Source organism: Diadema antillarum, unplaced genomic scaffold (genome assembly GCF_040938485.1).
Source record: "Diadema antillarum isolate AM-2024a unplaced genomic scaffold, OU_Dant_1.0 seq00001547_RagTag, whole genome shotgun sequence".
Classification (NCBI taxonomy): Eukaryota; Metazoa; Echinodermata; class Echinoidea; order Diadematoida; family Diadematidae; genus Diadema; species Diadema antillarum.
The window spans coordinates 524,893-545,226 of record NW_027272276.1 but is presented as its reverse complement, the minus strand read 5'-3'; the positions used below and the strand labels follow the sequence as shown (position 1 = coordinate 545,226).

At 38.5% G+C, this 20,334-nt stretch overlaps 1 protein-coding gene across 2 annotated transcripts; it reads right to left on the bottom strand.

Annotated features, from left to right (window-relative positions):
* Positions 1 to 11,790: 11,790 nt before the first annotated feature.
* LOC139710607 (uncharacterized) lies at positions 11,791 to 20,086 on the bottom strand. 2 transcript variants are annotated; one of them, XM_071622532.1, is made up of 6 exons: positions 19,961 to 20,086; positions 17,075 to 17,233; positions 16,178 to 16,327; positions 15,551 to 15,805; positions 14,897 to 15,133; positions 11,791 to 12,804 (listed from the first exon to the last, which is right to left on the bottom strand). In XM_071622532.1, the coding sequence occupies exons 1-6, from the start codon at positions 20,049 to 20,051 to the stop codon at positions 12,299 to 12,301; spliced, it is 1,398 nt and encodes a 465-aa protein (XP_071478633.1). In that variant the 5' UTR covers positions 20,052 to 20,086; the 3' UTR covers positions 11,791 to 12,298. The 2 variants fall into 2 exon arrangements, with proteins under 2 accessions (XP_071478633.1, XP_071478632.1); XM_071622531.1 differs by having other exon boundaries at positions 17,075 to 17,236; positions 19,961 to 20,083.
* Positions 20,087 to 20,334: the final 248 nt, after the last annotated feature.

Genomic DNA, 20,334 nt, shown 5'->3' with positions numbered 1-20,334 from the left:
GCTCGCTCGCTCGCTCGCTCGCATTTAATTGTTATGCCATTCACCTGATGTTGCTGCCAGTCATTGCCAGCAGTTGCGCCCGATACGCCCCCCCCCCCTCCTTCCTCCTTTATTTCCAAAGCGAAAAAACATGGCTCCAAATGGCAGTTTTTGGACTGTAAAATGTCAAAATTTTCAAGCTCGCTCTCTTCGCTCGCTCGCATTTAATTGTTATGCCATTCACCTGATGTTGCTGCCAGTAAGTGCCAGCAGTTGCGCCCGGTGCGCCCCCTTAATTTCCAAAGCAAAAAAAATATGGCTACAAATGGCAGTTTTTGGACTGTAAAATGTCAAAATTTTCAAGCTCGCTCGCTCGTTCGCTCGAATGTAATCATTATGCTCTCCTGATATTGCTGCCAGTATTTGCCAGCAGTTGCGCCCGATGCGCCCCCTTAGATTCTAAAGCGAAGAAATATAGCTATACAAACGGCAGTTTGTTTGTTTTTTACTGTAAAATGTCAAAATTTTCAAACTCGCTCGCTCGCTCGCTCGCATTTAATTGTTATGCAATTCTCCTGATGTTGCTGCTAGTAATTACCGGCAGTTGCGCCCGTTGCGCCCCCACCCCTCCTTTATTTCCAAAGCGAAAAAATATGGCACCAAATGGCAGTTTTTGGACTGTAAAATGTCAAAATTTTCAAGCTCGCTCTCTTCGCTTACTCTCATTTATACATATAATTGCTATGCCATTCACCTGATGTTGCTGCCAGTAATTCCCAGCAGTTGGGCCCGGTGTGCCCCCCTTAATTTCCAAAGCAAATAAATATGGCTACAAACGGCAGTTTTTGGACTGTAAAATGTCAAAATTTTCAAGCTCGCTCGCTCGCTCGCTCGCTCGCATTCAATTGTTATGCAATTCTCCTGATGTTGCTACCAGTAATTACCGGCAGTTGCGCCCGTTGCTCCCCCACCCCTCCTTTATTTCCAAAGCGAAAAAGTATGACTCCAAAGGGCATTTTGGGGACTGTAAGATGTCAAATTTTTCAAGCTCGCTCTCTTCGCTCGCTCGCATTTAATTATTATGCCATTCACCTGATGTTGCTGCCAGTAATTGCCAGCAGTTGCGCCCGGTGCCCCCCTCCCTTAATTTACAAAGCACTAAAATATGGCTATATAACGGCAGTTTTTGGACTGTAAAATGTCAAAATTTTCAAGCTCGCTCGCATTTAATTGTTATGCAATTCTCCTGATGTTGCTACCAGTAATTACCGGCAGTTGCGCCCGTTGCGCCCCCCACCCCTCCTTTATTTCCAAAGCGAAAAAGTATGGCTCCAAATGGCATTTTGGGGACTGTAAAATGTCAAATGTTTCAAGCTCGCTCTCTTCGCTCGCTCGCATTTAATTATTATGCCATTCACCTGATGTTGCTGCCAGTAATTGCCAGCAGTTGCGCCCGGTGCGCCCCCCCTTAATTTACAAAGCACTAAAATATGGCTATATAACGGCAGTTTTTGGACTGTAAAATGTCAAAATTTTCAAGCTCGCTCGCTCCCCTCGCTCGCATGTAGTCGTTATGCCATTCTCCTGATATCGCTGCCAGTAATTTGGTCGTTTCACACCGTCATTCCATAATCCATGGGGGTACAACCCCCTCCGGCACTTCCACACGCTCCCCCACCCTTGCTCGCTCCCTCGCATACTAACCCCCCCCCCCCCCCAAGAAAAAAAAAAGGAAAAGAAAAAAAAAAGAATGAAATCCTAGCTACGCCGGTGCCCCTTCCCCGCTTGGTTTCCCTCAAAAAACAGTAAAAGTCTAGGGATTGAGAGCTTCCTATATTCCAAATGTCTGTCAAAAAAATCTCGTAAACATTTAGTGTCAAAACGCACCCCCCTTGAAAAAAAGCTGGTGACGCCCCTGTGATGTGATCGGTAGTTCTGGTAATAGGTATGATGGATAGTGGTGGTAGTGGTGGTAGTGATGTGATGGGTAGTGATGGTAATAGTGATGATGTGGTGGGTAGTTGTGGAAAAAGTGATAGTAGTTGCGGTAATGTGTGGTGATGAGATGGGTAGCAGTGATAATAGTGATTATGTGATGGATAGTGGCGGTAATTGGTGATGTGATGTTAGTAGTGGTAATAGTGATAATGTGATGGGTAGTGGTGGTAATAGTGGTGATGTGATTGGTAGGGTAGTGGTGGTAATAGTAGTGATGTTATGGGTAGAGATGGTAATAGTGATGATGCGGTGGGTAGTGGTGGTAATAGCTAGTGGTGATGTCATTGGTACTTCTGGTAATAGTTATGATGGGGAGTGGTGGTAATAGTGATGATGTGATGGGTAGTGATGGTAATAGTGGAAATAGTGATAGTAGTGTTGGTAATGGGTGATAATGAGATGGGTAGCGGTGGTAATAGTGATTATGTGATGGGTAGTGGTGGTAATAGTGGTGATGTGATTGGTAGGGTAGTGGTGGTAATAGTAGTGATGTTATGGGCAGAGATGGTAATAGTGATGATGCGGTGGGTAGTGGTGGTAATAGCTAGTGGTGATGTCATTGGTAGTTCTGGAAATACATACTGTAGTTATGATGGGGAGTGGTGGTAATAGTGATGATGTGATGGGTAGTGGTGGTAATAGTGATGATGTGATGGGTAGTGGTGGTAATAGTGATGATGTGATGGGTATAGTGGTGGTAATAGTGATGATGTGATGGGTAGTGGTGGTAATAGTGATGAAGTGATGGGGAGTGGTGGTAATAGTGATGTGAAGGGTAGTAGTTTTTCGTTTTATTTCTTTTGTTTCAACCCAAAAAAATAAATACATAAAGATTGGCACGCGCCCAATGCATCCCCTCCCCTGGATCCGCCACTGCTATGATGATACTGTCGAAAGTCAAAAGGACACAGTACCATGAAAGTAATATTTACACCTATAGCATGTCCTTTCGGGTCATGTTTATCATATCAAAATGGACAGTTGCAAAGTAACCTCAATGACTTAATTCTATTTTACGTAATTATTTCAAATAAAAGTATTCATTGAGCACGATCCCTTTTCATACTGTGGTTTATAGAGAGTACAATCAGAGGATCTCTCACTCTTAATGACATTTCTACTCTTCCTGTTTTGACGTCATTCTGTAGGATGTTACTTTAACTCAGGATTCACACAAGCATGCACATGTACACACAAGCTATTCACATATATATAAACAGCACACACAAATACTAACAAACAATTATACACATCTATATACAAAATCAAGCAGAACTGTTCAGTATTTCATCGAGATAAATTCTGTATTTATATTTGTATGTTAAGTCAACAGTTGTGGCAAAAACAAAAAAAAAAACCAGTAAGTACTATTAAAACTTTTGAATGTATCTATCTCCTTGGTCTGTGACAAAGTTTTATACATCAAGTAATTGCATTCACTGAATATTGCTTTATGGCATATCAAGGATTGGACACCTAAATATACTCTGCAGCAAGTTCCTGTGCAGCAGGTTCCACCGCAGCAAGCCTTATAGCATTCCTCTAGGCCTTAGCGTGCCCTCTTTGGCACTCAGTCGATATGTCCAATAATTCTCTCTTGTCCATGGGATCTCAATACCAAAATGAAAAATAAAATATAGCATAGTTGGTTTGAATTGCATTAAAGGGAAGGTAAACCCAAAGAACAATGTGGATTGAGTGAAAGCAGCAATATTAGTAGAACACATCAGTGAAAGTTTGAGGAAAATCCGACAATCGATGCAAAAGTTATGAATTGTTAAAGTTTTGGTGTCGGAACCGCTGGATGAGGAGACTACTAGAGGATATGACGTATGAGTGGACAACAATACAAAGAAAATATAAAGGAAATTCAACAAAAATTCACTTTTCTTGAATTATGAAAGAGCAATGGACCAAACTCTTTCAGAAAGCAGGGGGAATAATTGCTACCCTTAACATATGTCAATATCAAGTTGATGGAATTTGTAATTTTCATGAAAAATGGATTTTTGTAGAATTTTCTTTATATTCTCTTGGTATTGTTGTCCACTCATACGTCATAACCTCTAGTAGTCTCCTCATCCAGCGGTTCCAACACCAAAGCTTTAAAAATTCATAACTTTTGCATCGATTGTCCGATTTTCTTCAAACTTTCGCTGATGTGTTCTACTAATGTTGCTGCTTTCACTCAATCCACATTGCTATTGGGGTTTATCTTCCCTTTAATACTGTAAAAGTGGAAATTTTCACGGTTGTTGAAATTTTCGCGCATTTCGCGCAACCAGAAACTACCGCGAAAATAAACGCACACGAACATTTTTGCTAGCCATATGTTCCTGTGCGTGATGTCTTGATTCCGTGGAATTAAAAACACGCAAAACTCTTCTTAACCGGCCAAGCGCGAAAAATTAGTCGCGCGATAATATCCACTTTTACAGTAAGCCATTGAGGATGAGCTCATTTTGCTATAACATCAATATGCTATAGTCATATGCTCAAGTGTACTCAGGACCTGTCTTCAAAGGGTTAAGCAGCACAAACTGAGGTAACTCAGTGTGGAACTAGAAATATCACTGAAGGTGATTAATACCCCCGCCCCGTGACGACAGTCTTACCCAAGGAAATTACAGCACTTGGTGAAAACATGCATTGAAGACAGTATATGACATGGCATAACACACACTGAGATAACTTATTTCAAAAACAGAATACATGCAATAACAGAGGTTAATGTGTATTGGTACTTGTCAAAAAGTTGTAATCTTACAAGTTCAATCTGCAAGATCTTTCCTTGATCTTCTGCCATTTAAATGCCGTTACCATGGCAACGCAGCTTCCGACACGTCCGAAAAATATGTCTTGCACATCTTCCCACCAAGACTATTGTGTGTGCCACATTTCATAAGCTTTTGTCAAAAACTGAGGACGTAGTTCAATCCACAAGATCTTTCCTTGATCTTCCGCCATTAATATGCCGTTACCATGGCAACGCAGCTTCGGACACGTCCAAAAAATATGTCTTGCACATCTTCCCACCAAGACCAATGTGTGTGCCACATTTCATGAGCTTCAGTCGAATACAGAGGAAGTAGTTCAATCCGCAAGATCTTTCCTTGATCTTCTGCCATTTATATGCCGTTACCATGGCAACGCAGCTTCCGACACATCCGAAAAATATGTCTTCCACATCTTCTAACCAAGATCAAGGTGTGTGCCACATTTCATAAGCTTTGGTCAAAAAACTGAGGAAGTAGTTAAATCCGCAAGATCTTTCCTTGATCTTCTGCCATTAATATGCCGTTACCATGGCAACGTACTTTCGGGTACTGTCGAAAAATGCGTCTTGCACATCTACAACCAAAGGCACACATCTGTACCAAGTTTCATGGAAATTGGGCAAAAACTGAGGAAGTAGTTTGCAACACAAAATTTTCCATCATTTTGGCTCATAATATGTGAGCTGTTACCATGGCAACATACTTTTTGTCACTGTCAAGAAATGTGTCATGCTGACCTATATCCTAAGACAAACATTCAATATGAATTCCATGAGAATTGGAAGAACACTGATGAAGCAGTTTTGCCATGAAGCATTTTGCCCTATATTTTACCAATAACATGCCGTTACCATGGCAACGCACTTTTTGCCACTGCGGAAATATGTGTCTTGCACATTAACATATTCGGATGAACATCTGTACCTAATTTCATAAAAATTGATCAAAAACTGTGGGAGGAGTTCGCGACGCAAGATTTGTACCCATTTTTGCCCATAATATGCCGTTACCATGGCAACGTACTTTTGGGTACTGTCAAAAAATACGTCTTGCACATCTACAACCCAAGGCACACATCTGTGTCAAGTTTTATGGAAATCGGTTGAAAACTGAGGAAGTAGTTCGCGACGCAAGATTTGCAACGGACCGACCGCCCGACCGACCGCCCGACCGACCGCCCGACCGACCGCCCGACCGCCCGACCGCCCGACCGCCCGACCGCCCGACCGTCCGCTGATTCCTATATACCCCCTTCAAACTTCGTTTGGCGGGGGTATAATGATACCTCTCTTTAAACATCATGAGTGGCAGCTTACAGTCTTACTAATCTACAACTCATTAATATTCATCACTGCATGTGCATGCAACACAGGGGAGGATCCAGGAATTCCGTAAAAAGGGGCGCCTTTGCAAAATTAAAAGCCCCCTCCCCATTTTTTACTTCTTATTTCTTTTGTTTTGGCAAAAAATAAAGGGGGGCATGCCCAGTAGGCTCCCCTCTGGATCTGCCACTGCAACATACAGAAGTTTACACTAATATGATAGATTTAAAAAAAAAAAGCATGTCCACTGGCGATTCAAAGCTTTTCTAATATGGACTTCCCACTGGAGAGAAAAAAAAGGTAAGCCAGTTATGAATTTGAAAATACAAATGCCACAAATATATATATATATATATATATATATATATATATGCCAACTAATTCCCATAAAATGCCACTTTTACTGTGTGCCTGAGGCTAATATGAATACATGCAAATGTAGAAAAATTATGCTTCTTTGCCATTGTTTGATTGATTTCTGAAAGACAATTACACTTGCTGATGGTATGAAAAGACACACACATTTTATCCTACTGTACTATGAGAAAGATAAATATTTCTTGAATACACAAGTTATTACACTGCTTTTAAAAGTGGTTTTTTAAAATAAAATCACAATATTCTAGTCTTCAATTACTTTTAGAGTGATAATTTTGAGGCTTCTACTACATGAGCAGCTTGTAGATGTACATAAATGTAACAGTACCTTCATTTTTAGAACTTGTATATTAGCACCCTGCATCAGTTGCACATTTGCTCTCTTGTGCCATGTGTAGCCTACACACCAAATCTTCCGTACATTTACAATTACTAATTGGCAGCATTATGCAGTTTCTCTCATGCTTACTTGGTTTTTCTGATATCAGGCCCATTCTCACACTAAAAAGTGTGATTCAAATCACAATTCAAATCACACTTTACTGTGTTCTGGATCTCACATGTACAGGATACAAATTGCAATCCAAATTGCACTGGTACACGAAGAAAAACCACAACCCAAATCACACTGGATCACAAAGAACAACCGCAACCCAGATTGCACTGGTTCAAGAGAAGCCACACGATGTCATATTCCTTCCAGAATCCTTCATGAATTTTGCTGCTGATACAATACAATAATCTTAAAGGGGACCTCCGGATGATTTTCAGATTTTTACATTTGAACAACTATAGACTAGTTACACTGAGAACAGAGTTTCAGAATTTGTGATACCATGGTAATTGGGATGATGAATAAGAAGATTTTCAAAATCTAGAACAAATTGAAATGAACAAGGATGATGACATGGCAGAGTCACCATAAGAATGCATGAGTTGGGGCTCAAGGAAGCAGAACAAAAGAAGAAGACACGCATAGATTATTCACAGGTGAACTTGCAAGCAAGTGGTATTGTAATGGCATTACACTACTACATTTCTGAAATTTGTGAACCTCCTATGTCATCATCCTTGTTCAGTGTAATTCGTTTAAGGTTTTTCAAAGTATTGTTTCTCTGCTCAAGAACCACAATAAATTCCACAGATCTATACATGGACTTTTCGACTTATGTACTACATGATGTGAAATTATGAAAATCGTCTAGAATGTCCCTTTAAGACTGAAGGATGTAGCTTGACCCTTTACATCAAAAAAATATAATTGCTTAGCTTTTTCATCACCATTCTGTAGTCCTGCCAAACTTCACCTCATTGTAGATCTTAGCAAGCCCACATGGGTGTGGCAATGTTCCTCAGACCAATAGGATTGCCAATGTGACATAATTGAGAGTAATAATATGAGGATATGGCTAATCTGTGTTCATTTGCTATCATTTATCAGACGTCTGTGCTTGGCAGCAGACAGAGTGCAGTAAACGGTACACAGAAGAAAATGCAAGAAAATCATTCACATCTATCAAACTTTTAAAAGAGGAAATCCACCCTCAAAAATGAATAAAATTCAAAAGAAATAGAAAAAAACATTACCGACAGAATGATAAAAAAAGACAAAACTCAGATAAGAAATAAGTGACCTTTTGAAATTTCACATTTTTTCAAAAAAAATAAAACCTCTTGACCAGTCTTTATGAATATTCAAATCAGTGACCTGATGATGTCATGCCTCACAATTTGTTATTCATTTCATATACATAAAAGTCAAATATGTCATATTTGAGTTGCATAAATATTTAACATGTCTTAATCCATCAAAAATAAAAAAGGAACAAATGCTAACTCTGATATATCTTGGTATGGGATCATGTTTTTACATGTATTGCCCAAAAAAAAAATACATTTTTTTTTTTTCATTTCATACATAACATACATGTATTTACAATGAAACATTGTAAGGGTATGACATTATCAACTCGCTCATTTGAATATTCATAAGGACTGGTCAAGAGATGTTTTCCAAAAAAATTGTAAAAATGTCAAAATGTCATAACTTCCTTATTTCATATCCGATTTTTGTCATTTTTGCATCATTCTATGGGGAATATTTTTCTCTTTCTTTTCAAGCTTATTTACTATTGGGGTGGATTTCTTCTTTACGGTCAGCATCTTATAGTCCCCTCAAGTACAGAAGATATAATTTGCATCAGTCTTCTTCCACACATAAGACAGCCATTGAGAAATATTCTACATTTTTGGTACATACAAAGCTGTGTCTTGCAATGACATTCACACCACTACAAATTATTTCTCAACCAAGGTATATAGTTCAATTGACATAAAAAAAAAATGACGAAACAAAACATGTCATGAAAAAGTCATGAAAAAACAAACAAACACACAGACATACAATTTACATACTAAAACTATTCCTGAATAGACACATTAACAGTAAATCAAATCATTGATAAAAATGGTGTACATACAGTACATTATGTAGATCGTACATTCTAGAAGACATGTAAATCATTTCCAGTTTTAACTGCAGGATAAAATTTCAGAATAGTACAAGACACTATAATCGTACACTTCATACAAAATATTTCACATGGACATAAACATACATCTCTGCAAAATAAAAGCCAGTTTTATGATGCACATTGTACTGGAAGGTAAAGAAAATGGACTGATCAGAGATAGAAAGACTTGAAGATTTGAAAGATGAAAAAATATTAATTTTTAAAAAATCTGTTTGCTTCCCTGAAACAATTTGCAGTGTATAATGAATTATTCTATTTTGATAAAAATATTATCATACAAATACCAATGTGTAGAGCTACAAACAACACTATGCAGAAACTATCATGACGTTGTTGTTTTGTTTTTGTTACTCTATGATTGACGTTCATTTGGCAGTTTTTAAATCTCATCAACTATAATTACCTATAATGTATATTTGAAAGATTGCAATGATTGAAAGAAACTTGAATACATCAAATCACATGATAACAATATAACTCTTGTATTCGGAATGTGTTACAAGGTATATATAGTTTGAAAGACATTTCAAATTTCAAGGTCAGAATCATGGTAATGATTTCAGAATTATGATAATTGATCACATACAAGATTGTCAAAGAGTCCACTACTGGAATTAAAAATCATTGTGATGATTACAGCACATCTAGTGATCACATGACTTTGGTAAAAAAAGAAAGAAAAAAAACTCCATCTCCATGGACCAGATTTTTTTTTTTTTTCAACTATGCACTCAATCTCATATTTTTCTGCTAATTTCAATTTCAATTTCAATTTATTTTCGTATTTCTCGATGGAAAATACATGGTATATAACAAAATAAAATACAGAATGTCCAGCTTGGATATATACATGAAGAAATAGGAATACAAAAGTAATACATAACGGTCGATGTGTCATTTTCAATCAAAGTAAAGGATGCGAAGAGAAATACGATGGAACCTACTAAAAAGCAAAGCTTGTTGAGTGTAGGTCCCAATGATGGGCACCTTGAAAAGAATGGTCTCATTATACTTTGGAGGCATAATTTCAAAGATACTTACAACATACTCCAAAATGTTTGAATTACAGTGAATGAATAAAATGGCTCATGAGTGAGTGGAGATAGTTCTTTGTAAATATTCAAGATGTCTTCAACAAAGTCACACAAAATATTCCATCATGTAGTTATGTTACCGTGGCATCTCATGGCATATAAATGTTACCAGATGCCAAAGTGAAAATGCCTATTTTTGTGGTAAATCAACATGATCAAAAAGTGGCACATGTGTATTTCAGAATTTCACAAATGGCAGTATTTTTGTACATCATAAAACATTTCAATAGTACCTGAAATAATCTTATAATGGTATCATCTCCGTTACAAGTCTGTGAAAGTATCAACACTGCAAAGTATCTAACATTTAAATATCAGATTCTACAGTACAAAGATCCTCATAATAATAATAACTATTTCTTATTGAGCGCTTTAAGAGGACCTGATCAAAGCGCTGTACATACATCAACAAACAATATTTACAAAGTAAATATTTATTTGCAACAAAACTTCTCACCCACATATTCATTCCACATTATTTGTATACACCACAATTGCAACAATATGTACTTAGTACTTTTCACATTCAATAAAGACAGTACAAATATCAAAGTATTCTATTAAATATACGCTATGCACCACAAATCTTGCTGGCATTTGGTATGTAGCCAGAGTCAAATGCAGCAGATGACTGGCAGCAGCTAACTATAGAACAGCTTAACCCATCGGCGATGGGCTGATTTAACTACAACACGCATTTCCTAGAGACACGTGCCCTCAAAGAGGTAAGAAAAGTCTGTGACCTTGTATTGATCTAACACCGTGAATCAGGTTTTACTGGCAGCACATTTAATATCAAATAATCACTGTGATCACTGGCCATATGCAGTGTAAACATGCTGTGGCATACTTGCAGCAAAAGAGTTTGCATACTTAGAAAGAAATGGCCAGCCGTGCAGCTAGTACTTCTACTTTTCCTTGAATGGCCACAAGTACCTGGTTGATACCATTTGCTGACCATTGCTAGTCACCTGGGGCAAATCACGAGGGGTCAGCATTATTCACCAATTTTCCTTGTGTGGATGGGTAGGGAACCACTTCACCGGGTTAAACACCCTGCTCTTTGCGATGAATGAATGAGGTAGGTTCTTTTACGTGCATGAGTTGTGACTCTCTCACACAGGGACCTACATTTGATGTCCTATTCGAGGGACAGAGTGTTTTGCTTCTTATAAGAGGGAATGGGATGATTACACACAACATTGCTCAGTGAGACTTGTGAATCAAGCCTGAGTCCTTTATGGCTGGATAGCCCATATTGAACTGAACTAGCTGGTATTTCAATGGATCCAGCTGTATGTGTTTATACAGGGCTTACCACTTCACTGAGCTATGCAACTTACATACTTGCTATGAATGAATGACCCTGAATCTGCAGGCAGACGTGATACCAACTGAGCCAAATCACTGCACTGTGCATTTAGTAAAACAAATGCATAGCTAGCCATCTTTGTTAAGGGCACGAACACTTCCAGCTTGCTATTGTGCAGTAATAACAAGAACTATAACAAGAAACATTGCACCGTTAGTAAAAGATGGTTAGTCATACACCCAGTTATTACTGTTTCACTTTGTGCATCTATAGCAATTGAAAAGAAAAAGCATCTAGTAAATTTACCAAATGTTAATAATCATCTGAAATATATGTAAAATTATGGATTTCTGACTAAAATTTGTCCACCATTCTATAAAACAGATGATGCTCATGTCTTCTTGTATTTAGGTGGGAATAGTATGTACACGGTAACTATGGAATCCAGTATATGGCCCCTGGGTGCAGCCAAATGGAAAAACCATTCAAAATTAATTCCACGCACACAATTTATTGTGACACATAGACACATACGAGACTTGCTTTTCCCTGCTTGACTAACTAGCTCATAAGTTATTAAATGGAGAAAAGTTTCCCCTATGTTACCCATCACACTGGAGGAGATGTGCAAATAAATGTATGTAGTCTCAGCCCTGACATGTCTGATAAAAAGCATGACTCACATACATGGTAAGGTGATGATCGCCTCACTGGCCCAACAAAAAGCAAATGTTTTGGTCACAAGTACACAAGTATACAAGATACAATTTCCAGCCTGCTTTTCAGCAGGAACTCTTGAATTTGCTTTGAAAGAAGGTGTCAAGTCATTTTCATGTTACTATATCTGTCTACACTGTTTTGCAGATTTTTCAAGTCTGAAGTGACTTGTATGCTCCAGAAGATTTCAGCTGGTGGATGGCAAGCTGGAATGACGGCTAAGAATAAAGTAGGCATGATCACAAAGATGGCAGCGGTCTCCACGATGCTCCTCGTACAATCTCATGGCAAAGCCATTGTCTCCTGTCCTAGCATGCATTGCAAAGACGTACATCACATCAAACATGCTGCAATGTTGCCGAAGACCTTTTTCGGCAAGAAGCCTGTCAACATCTTTCCAGTTTCTTATTTTATCCCTATTTATTTTTTTCATTGATGTGTCATAGTACTTCTGGAATAAATTCTTCAAACACTTTATGATGATGTCGCGTGTGGACTCATCAATATTCATTGACCACTGGTGATCTTTCTCAGCGACTTCTTGACCAGCCTTTACAAACGGAGTGCAGCACCCTAAACTTGTGTCAGAGACTTGTCCACCTCGCAGAGCTCCTCTACTCCCTTGAAAAGGTTGATGACCTTCAGTGTCTGTGGACAAATCATCTTCAAAGTTGCCTCCAAGTGGAGCAACACCTAGGAATGAGAGAAGATAGAAGACCACTACACTTTTTTCATCAGAGAAAATATTCTTTAGATAGGCCTACCAAACATACACATAACCTTTTTTAAGACTCTCAGTGGGACCAACAGACCATGTAAATGATTCATCATCAATTGGCAAATACCAAGCTGGATATACAGTATTTGTAGGTTTGCGTGTTTTGCTGTTGTTGTTACTTTCATTTCTTGATTAATTTTTTTGTAGAAAAGTTCATATTTTACACATTTAAAAGTAAACCAATGTACTCATACTGCAGTAAAATCTTCTGAGTCTCTCAGGAACTACCTATAATATTGAGTCTTCCAGCAAACAAGACATCCTAAACTGTACTACCTGTAACACCAAGCCCCCCTCCATCTCTACTACCTGCAACACCGAGTCTCCCTCCATCTGTACTACCTGCAACACTGAGTCTCCCTCCATCTGTACAACCTGCAACACCGAGTCTCCCTCCATCTGTACAACCTGTAACATGAGTCTACTTCCATCTGTACTACCTGTAACATCAAGTCCCCCTCCCTCTGTACTATCTGCAACACCAAGTCTCCCTCCATCTGAACTACCCGTAATACCGAGTCTCCCTTCATTTGTACTACCTGTAACACTGAGTCTCCCTCCATCTGTACTACCTGCAACACCGAGTCTACTTCCATCTGTTCAACCTGCAATGCCGAGTCTCCCTTCATTTGTACTACCTGTAACACTGAGTCTCTCTCCATCTGTACTACCTGCAACACCAAGCCTCCCTCAATCTGTACTACTTGCAACACCAAGTCTCCCTCTATCTGTACTACCTGTAACACTGAGTCTCTCTCCATCTGTACTAGCTGCAACATGGAGCCTCAATCCATCCGTAATATCCATGACACTGAGTATCCCTCCAAATCAGACTCACTCAACTTTGCTAAATTAAACATTGAGGCTCCCTCCTTACCAGACTCTCTCACCTGCAATACCTGTAACATTGAGTTTCCCTCTAAACCACACTAACTCACTTGTACTACATGAACATGTGAGTTCCCTCCAAACCACACTACTGTAAACGTCAATATTTTCGCGCGATTAATTTTTCGCAGTGCGCGGCTCGAAAACATATTCGCGGGTTCTTAAATTCGCGCTCCGCAGCAGGTTAATACACAGTCACTGTTTTCATCCAGAGCCTCTGCTACTATAGCTTGCTATGCCAGCGTACAATAAGCGACGTAGCGAGCGGCGCGAGTGCGAGTACAAGCGCTCAACTACATAGTACATGTATTTTACTCGATACATGTACTGTAGTACTGTAGTCGCGGGGATGTAGCACACCAATCGGCCGTGGGCTCGGTGCGTGCGGTGCGTGCGATGATACTGCTATATGCGTAAACATGTCTGTACTACGTAGCAGTATATCATCGACGAAGCGCACACAATTCAGCCCGTTCAAAATGTGCATAGAAAATTGCGAAGATATATTCGCGCGTTTTTGAATTCGCGCTAGCCGAACGTAGCGTGAAATCCGCGAAAATTAATGTACTGCGAAAATTTCCACGTTTACAGTAACTCACTCGTACAACATGAACACTGAGTTTCCCTCCAAACCACACTAACTCAATTGTACCACATGAACACGGAGTTTCCCTCCAAACCACACTAACTTACTCGTACTACATGAACACTGAGTCTCCCTCCAAGTCAGACTCACTCGACTTTAATACATGTTCCTCCACTGGTACTTTGTACCTGAAATACTGAGTTTCCCTCCAAACTAGACTCCCTCAACTGTACAAACTGAAACAGTGAGTCTCCCTCCAAACCAGATGAACTCAACTGTACTATCTGTTACATCCAGTCTTCCTTATACATTCCCTTGTACCATCTGTAATAAGTCTCCCCCATACCAGACTCCGTCACCTTTAACACCTGAAACATTGAGTCTCCCTCCAAACCACAATAACTCACTTGTACTACATGAACAATGAGTCTCCCTCCAAACCAGATGAACTAAACTGTACTTCCTGCAACATCCAGTCTCCCTTCCAATTGTACCATCTGTAATGAGTCCCCCTTCATACCAAACTCACTCACCTGTGGTACAGAATGTCTCTTCTCTGAGAAGCCTGAAGTCATCTCCTTCCATTATCTTGAGCTGCACAACCTGAGTCATGCCTGGGATGAGTCCCTCACACTGGTATCTACCATTATGGAGTTCCTCCTCCTGGGAAGTATTGACCTTAACAAAGAGACGGTAAGATTCTGGCAAAGTGTCTTGGAGCTGAAGGGTTGCTGTCTCTTCTCCTGGTTGAATGGGAAGAAATGTTGGGGCTGAAAAAGAAAAGAAACCTTGTATGAAAATCTTGTTGACAACAGAATATAAATTCTGATGTATGTACAAGATAAAATTCACATTGTAACATCTACCACAATCACACACCAAAGAAATCTAAAGATATTGGCCAAGAGTTTTAATAAATACATCACAGTAAATTAATCTTTTCTTCTTTTTTTTTTTTTTTTTTTGGGGGGGGGGGGGGGGAGAGAAAGGCCCCAAATCACAGAAATTATTTAAAATGTTCTCTACAGCCAGTGATAAGTCATATTAAAGGAATGATATACCATTGCAGATGAAACAAAAACCCAGCATTAGTGCTTTAAAATAGTTCTAAAATGTGAGTTAGGGATAGAAACTCTTTGCCCTGGTAGTAGGGGGCATCATGTTGTGTTTATGCTTTATGGGCTTACATTTGGTTTGAGTGACAGATGACCATGTCCACTCTATCCTTGATGAGTGACCGCCTCTTGCTGTGCCAAGTTCAACACGATATTTGAGGTTAGGTCTCAGACCAGTGAACTCTCTTTCTTCTGTTGTTATCAGTCTAGGCTGTCCTATCCAATGTGGGTCATCTCCTTGTAGCTCACCAATCCTAGAGTAAAACATCTTTTTATCCTCAGGACACTCCACTCTCACTGAGGTAACTGACTCAGTCACTTTCAAACCTACATATAGGGGTCAAAGGTGAGGGAGAACAAAAAGTGTAAACAGAGGGACAACTTATCTTAAGATCCACATGAGATTATTCTTTAGTTCTCTTTCCTTGGAAAAAAAATCAAAACACCTTGACCGATTCAAAAACTGCTTTCTGATTCTGTGACAATACAATGACCTATTGAAGCAATGCAAAGTTCATATTCAAGTGATATTAAGTAGGCTGCAAGTGTGAATTACCCTGTGTGTTATAATGAGTATAGTCCAAAGAAATAGTATTTTATTGCAATTTATACAATACACAAAAGGAGATAAATATTCACTCGTGGGCTTATAATCAAAGATTCTGAAAGTGGCCAGGCTTTGATGACTTTCTTACTTACAGTTCATTTTGAGAGTCTTGACAAAGATCTTTTTTCCTCTCTGATTTCTACTTCTCCTGCCTTGAGTTTGCCTCCAGATATCAACCCGGTCAGTCCAGTGAAAGTCTGGGATATGGAGCTGGGAGTTGCGATGGTCATCATCACTTGAAACTGTCCAAAATGTTCATGAAAAAAATTGAAATATAAAAAAATAATTAATCCATTCGTCATTGCTTGTCTCAAGCTTGGTTCCTTGCTGCTTCTGTTCATGCCATATTACTTTCAATAGAAACAACTTTCTGATCATCAATACACTATTTTTGTTTTTAATACATCAAAGTCAAAGTTTAGTGCATGCTAAAGCAACACCTTTGATTCCCAGATGAGCAGCAGCCTGAGATCACAATTCTGTCATTCAACTGTAAAGGGGCAAACAAGACAGGAAGCCCGACCCTAATTACTGTGCCCCTGTGATCAACACACAGACTAGCAAACATCCCAGAGTCCCTGGTACGTGCCAATTTACTGATGTTATGTCAAATGTTGTTATTAAGAAAACAGTAAAATAGTAGAACTTGACTTAATAGGATCCTTGAGCTTAAGCAATTTTCTATACCACGAATTCAGTGAAGTTCTGCCACAGTTTGCATTTCTATTCCATGAAACTAAACATAGATATGAGATGATGCGGTCAAATTTTTAGTGATACTGAAAAGAAAACAATCATTCACTCCAGTCTACTGATGTGAAGAGACTCTTCAAGTCCCTGCTACAAAGCACTTCCTTCCAGTGACTTTCATGCAAGGCAAGTCAGGAAATACTTAATCATCCTCCATCCCCTAATTTCTTAGACATGCACTAACTATACAATGAAGAGCAAATTTGTATAATCTGAGATTTATCCATTCTGAAACTTACTTATCCACTCTCTGTCCTTCTTGTTTAGGCAGAGCCTACTCAGCGGTCCTTCAGCTACCTTCTCCACAATGATCTTCTTACAATCTGAAGTCCACAGACATTGAAGACCAAGGATGTTCACACTTTGAAAGTCACTGGTTTCCATGGTAACAGAATTTTCTGCTGGAGAGATAGATGATACCACTATTAGTCTGTGTCGGGCATGGTGGAGAACCAAGAATGGACATCACATGATCATGTTTCTAACTTGACAACTTTCAGCATGCCTCTTACTCTCTTTCTTTCATTCAAGCCTCATATCTTTCAACATCACTACATAAAATATGCATTTTTCTGCCAACGTTGTAAAATAAGGAATGTTTGTGTGCATTTTGACTTTGCAAATTTTGCATGAGTAAGACTGCAAAATTAAAATGCACAGAAAATATGTATTGAATGCCAGAGGCAAATGGCACAAGAGGCCATCATTTCAATGATAACTTACAAAAATTTCATGTTGCCAAAATATCTTGCCTTACATTATCCCACACAATGTCACCCAGCAGTTCACCTTTCCAAGTTATTGAGACTGGTAAACATAAAGGAAATAGAGTATCAAACAGTTAACGCAGGGGTTCTAAAGAAGATTTATACTCTTTTCAAAACCTGACTTAATGAACATATTTTTCATACAAATTATCAAAGATTAATACATTGAAATGTGAGTTTCTATACTCATATAACACATTTATATTGTTTGCAGCATTTTTGCATTACAGAAGAAGAGAAATAAACGTTCTTAGATAAAAATAGATTAAGATGAAGTCTGTTACACTCTAGTTTGCAAACAGCCTTCATATTACATGAGCTAACTTTTTTTCTATTTAAACGGATGGTACAGTATTGGTGGAGATGAGAATTGGGCTTTTAACTTTTTGCGAGATACCAAGAAAACACTTATGATATAGTACAGAGCATACCATTTTAAGCGGAATTCAAAATTTATTTGATGAAAATCGGGTTTGGAATGACTGAAACATCCAAAAACAAAATTAAACAAAGCGATCGTAATAAAGTGTGGGTCCCACACTTTATCAGAATCGCTCTTTTTTGGATATCTCTGCCATTTCAAAAACAATTTTCATCAAATAAACATTGATTTCCTCATAGAATTACATGCTCTTTCATATTTCATAAGAGGTTTCTCATTATTTCACCAAAAAATGTTAGAAACCCGAAATTAGGCCTCAACCAAAACTGTACGATCCCTTTAAAGGGATCGTATAGTTTTGTTTGAGACCTATAAATTTCAGCTTTCTAACTTTTTTTTTTGGTGAGGGCCCCCTCCAGATCTCGGCCATCGACCGCGCGATCGCAACGAAAATTGGCACACACATTGCCTATGATGTAATCTAAAATACCATGAAGTTATTTTTTCAAAAAAAATCATCATTTATGCTAAATTATGCTAATTTATGCATGATGATGCATAAAATCAAACTATTTGGTATAAATCACAAAATAAAGCTCAAAACAGGCACATTTTTTGTGTAAATATTCTTTTTAGTGTCCTTAGCAAATGTAATGAAAAAAAATTGTGATATCAGAAAAAATTCTTAAGTATTTTATTGTTTTTAGAATTTCTTATGTATTTCCTTGTTTTTCCTTGTTTTTTCGACTTTATGTTTTTCATTGTTTTTTCGATGAAATTTGTCCGCGACATCGCTCCGAACAAGAAAATATGTTATTCATTGATTTTAATCAATAAAACACCAAAATAATCATGCTTTTATGAAATTTGCCTGTAAGCACAGTTTGCATTGAAATTGTACACGAATTAACGTTTTTGAGCAATTTTTGGTCTGACATGCATGTACATATCTATGCGTAACTTCGGAACCGCGAGCCCGAGCATCGCAAATTTGGTGTCAAAAAATGCGGGAGACTCGAAAGAAAAAAGTCATGAAACGTCGCGGCGATAGCTTTTTGCGATTGCGATACATCGCGCGGAACGTCGAGGGGGGGGCCTCCAAGGCCCCCCCCCCCCCCCAGCCTAGTTAGGGTTAAGTCACATTTTTTCCCTATTACAATACCATTAGCCACAATCACAGACACGTATCATATGCAAAGTAGATAAAAGGTAAGAGTCTCTACTAGACTTGCACAGCAATCTTCATTATACGCTGTATTTCTTTCCTTTGTTTTTTTTCAGAACTTATTAAAGAAAAACTTGTATCTTTCACATGAAATTATTTCTGTTTTGTGATCATTGGCAATAAAAGCTTTGAGAGGATGGTTTTTAGTTGCTAAATTAATAACCAAGAGCAAGATTTTACTGCACTATTCTGTGGGAATCAAGAGGAGGGTGTTTGAGTGATACTGTATATGCCGAATATTTCGCGAGGTTTTTATTTCTGCGAATTTTGCGTGTGATCAGGTGCTGTTCGCATAATTAAAGACACAGGAAAATATTGACTCTCATCAAGCTATGAGTGTGACATACGCATATATACATTTCTCCATTCAGTACAGAACCACACAATCGCGAATTTAACCACTCGCTATTCAATCGTTATGAAGTTCCGATTCATGAAAATTTAGACCCACGAAATATATGGCGTATACAGTTAAATAGCATCACTTTATTTGATTTGCATGGAAATGTAAGATGCACATGTGGTTGCAGTTCTTCATAACTTACAAAAGCTGTTCAGCAAAATCGTCCACGATTTTAAGATAGATCATCAAAGATATCAGAGTAACCAAAGAGCAATCTGTTGTAAATCTAGACATGTTGTTGTTATGCTGACAGTAATCTGACTCATTTTATACGACAGCATGCACAGACTTGTTCATGACTTGTTTTGATCTGGTATCTTATTTCTGACTGGTCAGTTATATACTGACCACTTAACGGGATGGTGGCAGTCTCTCCATCAGGTGACTGGACGCTTGACCGTCCCTTCCTGCAGCACATGACGATCGCAGCCAATACCATGCACACAAGTATTGTTATGATGACTGCTAGTATCACAGCCACTGTATATGAGAGGATAAAAAAGAGATGATACGGTTTAGATAATTCCTTGGTTGAATAATGACTCTATGATGCATGTAGCATGGTCAGAATATTGTGAGAGTTATATTAAAGGGTGTGTACAGTTCTGGTCAAGGTGAAGATTTAGCTTTCAACGTTTTATGAGATATTCAGAAACCCCTCTATGAGATGTCAAAGAGCATGCTGTTTTAAGGGGTATCAAAAGTTTATTCGATGAAAATCA

Bases quoted from the DNA above. Each gene is read 5' to 3' on its own strand.
- LOC139710607 (XM_071622531.1), bottom strand. From the start codon at position 20,051: ATGGTATTGGCTGCGATCGTCATGTGCTGCAGGAAGGGACGGTCAAGC. The intron at 15,134-15,550 runs GTAAGCCCATAA...TTTCTTTTTCAG, and splicing joins ATCTGTCACTCAAACCAAAT to CCCCAACATTTCTTCCCATT. The intron at 12,805-14,896 runs GTGAGTGAGTTT...TCTCATTCCTAG, and splicing joins AGAGACATTCTGTACCACAG to GTGTTGCTCCACTTGGAGGC.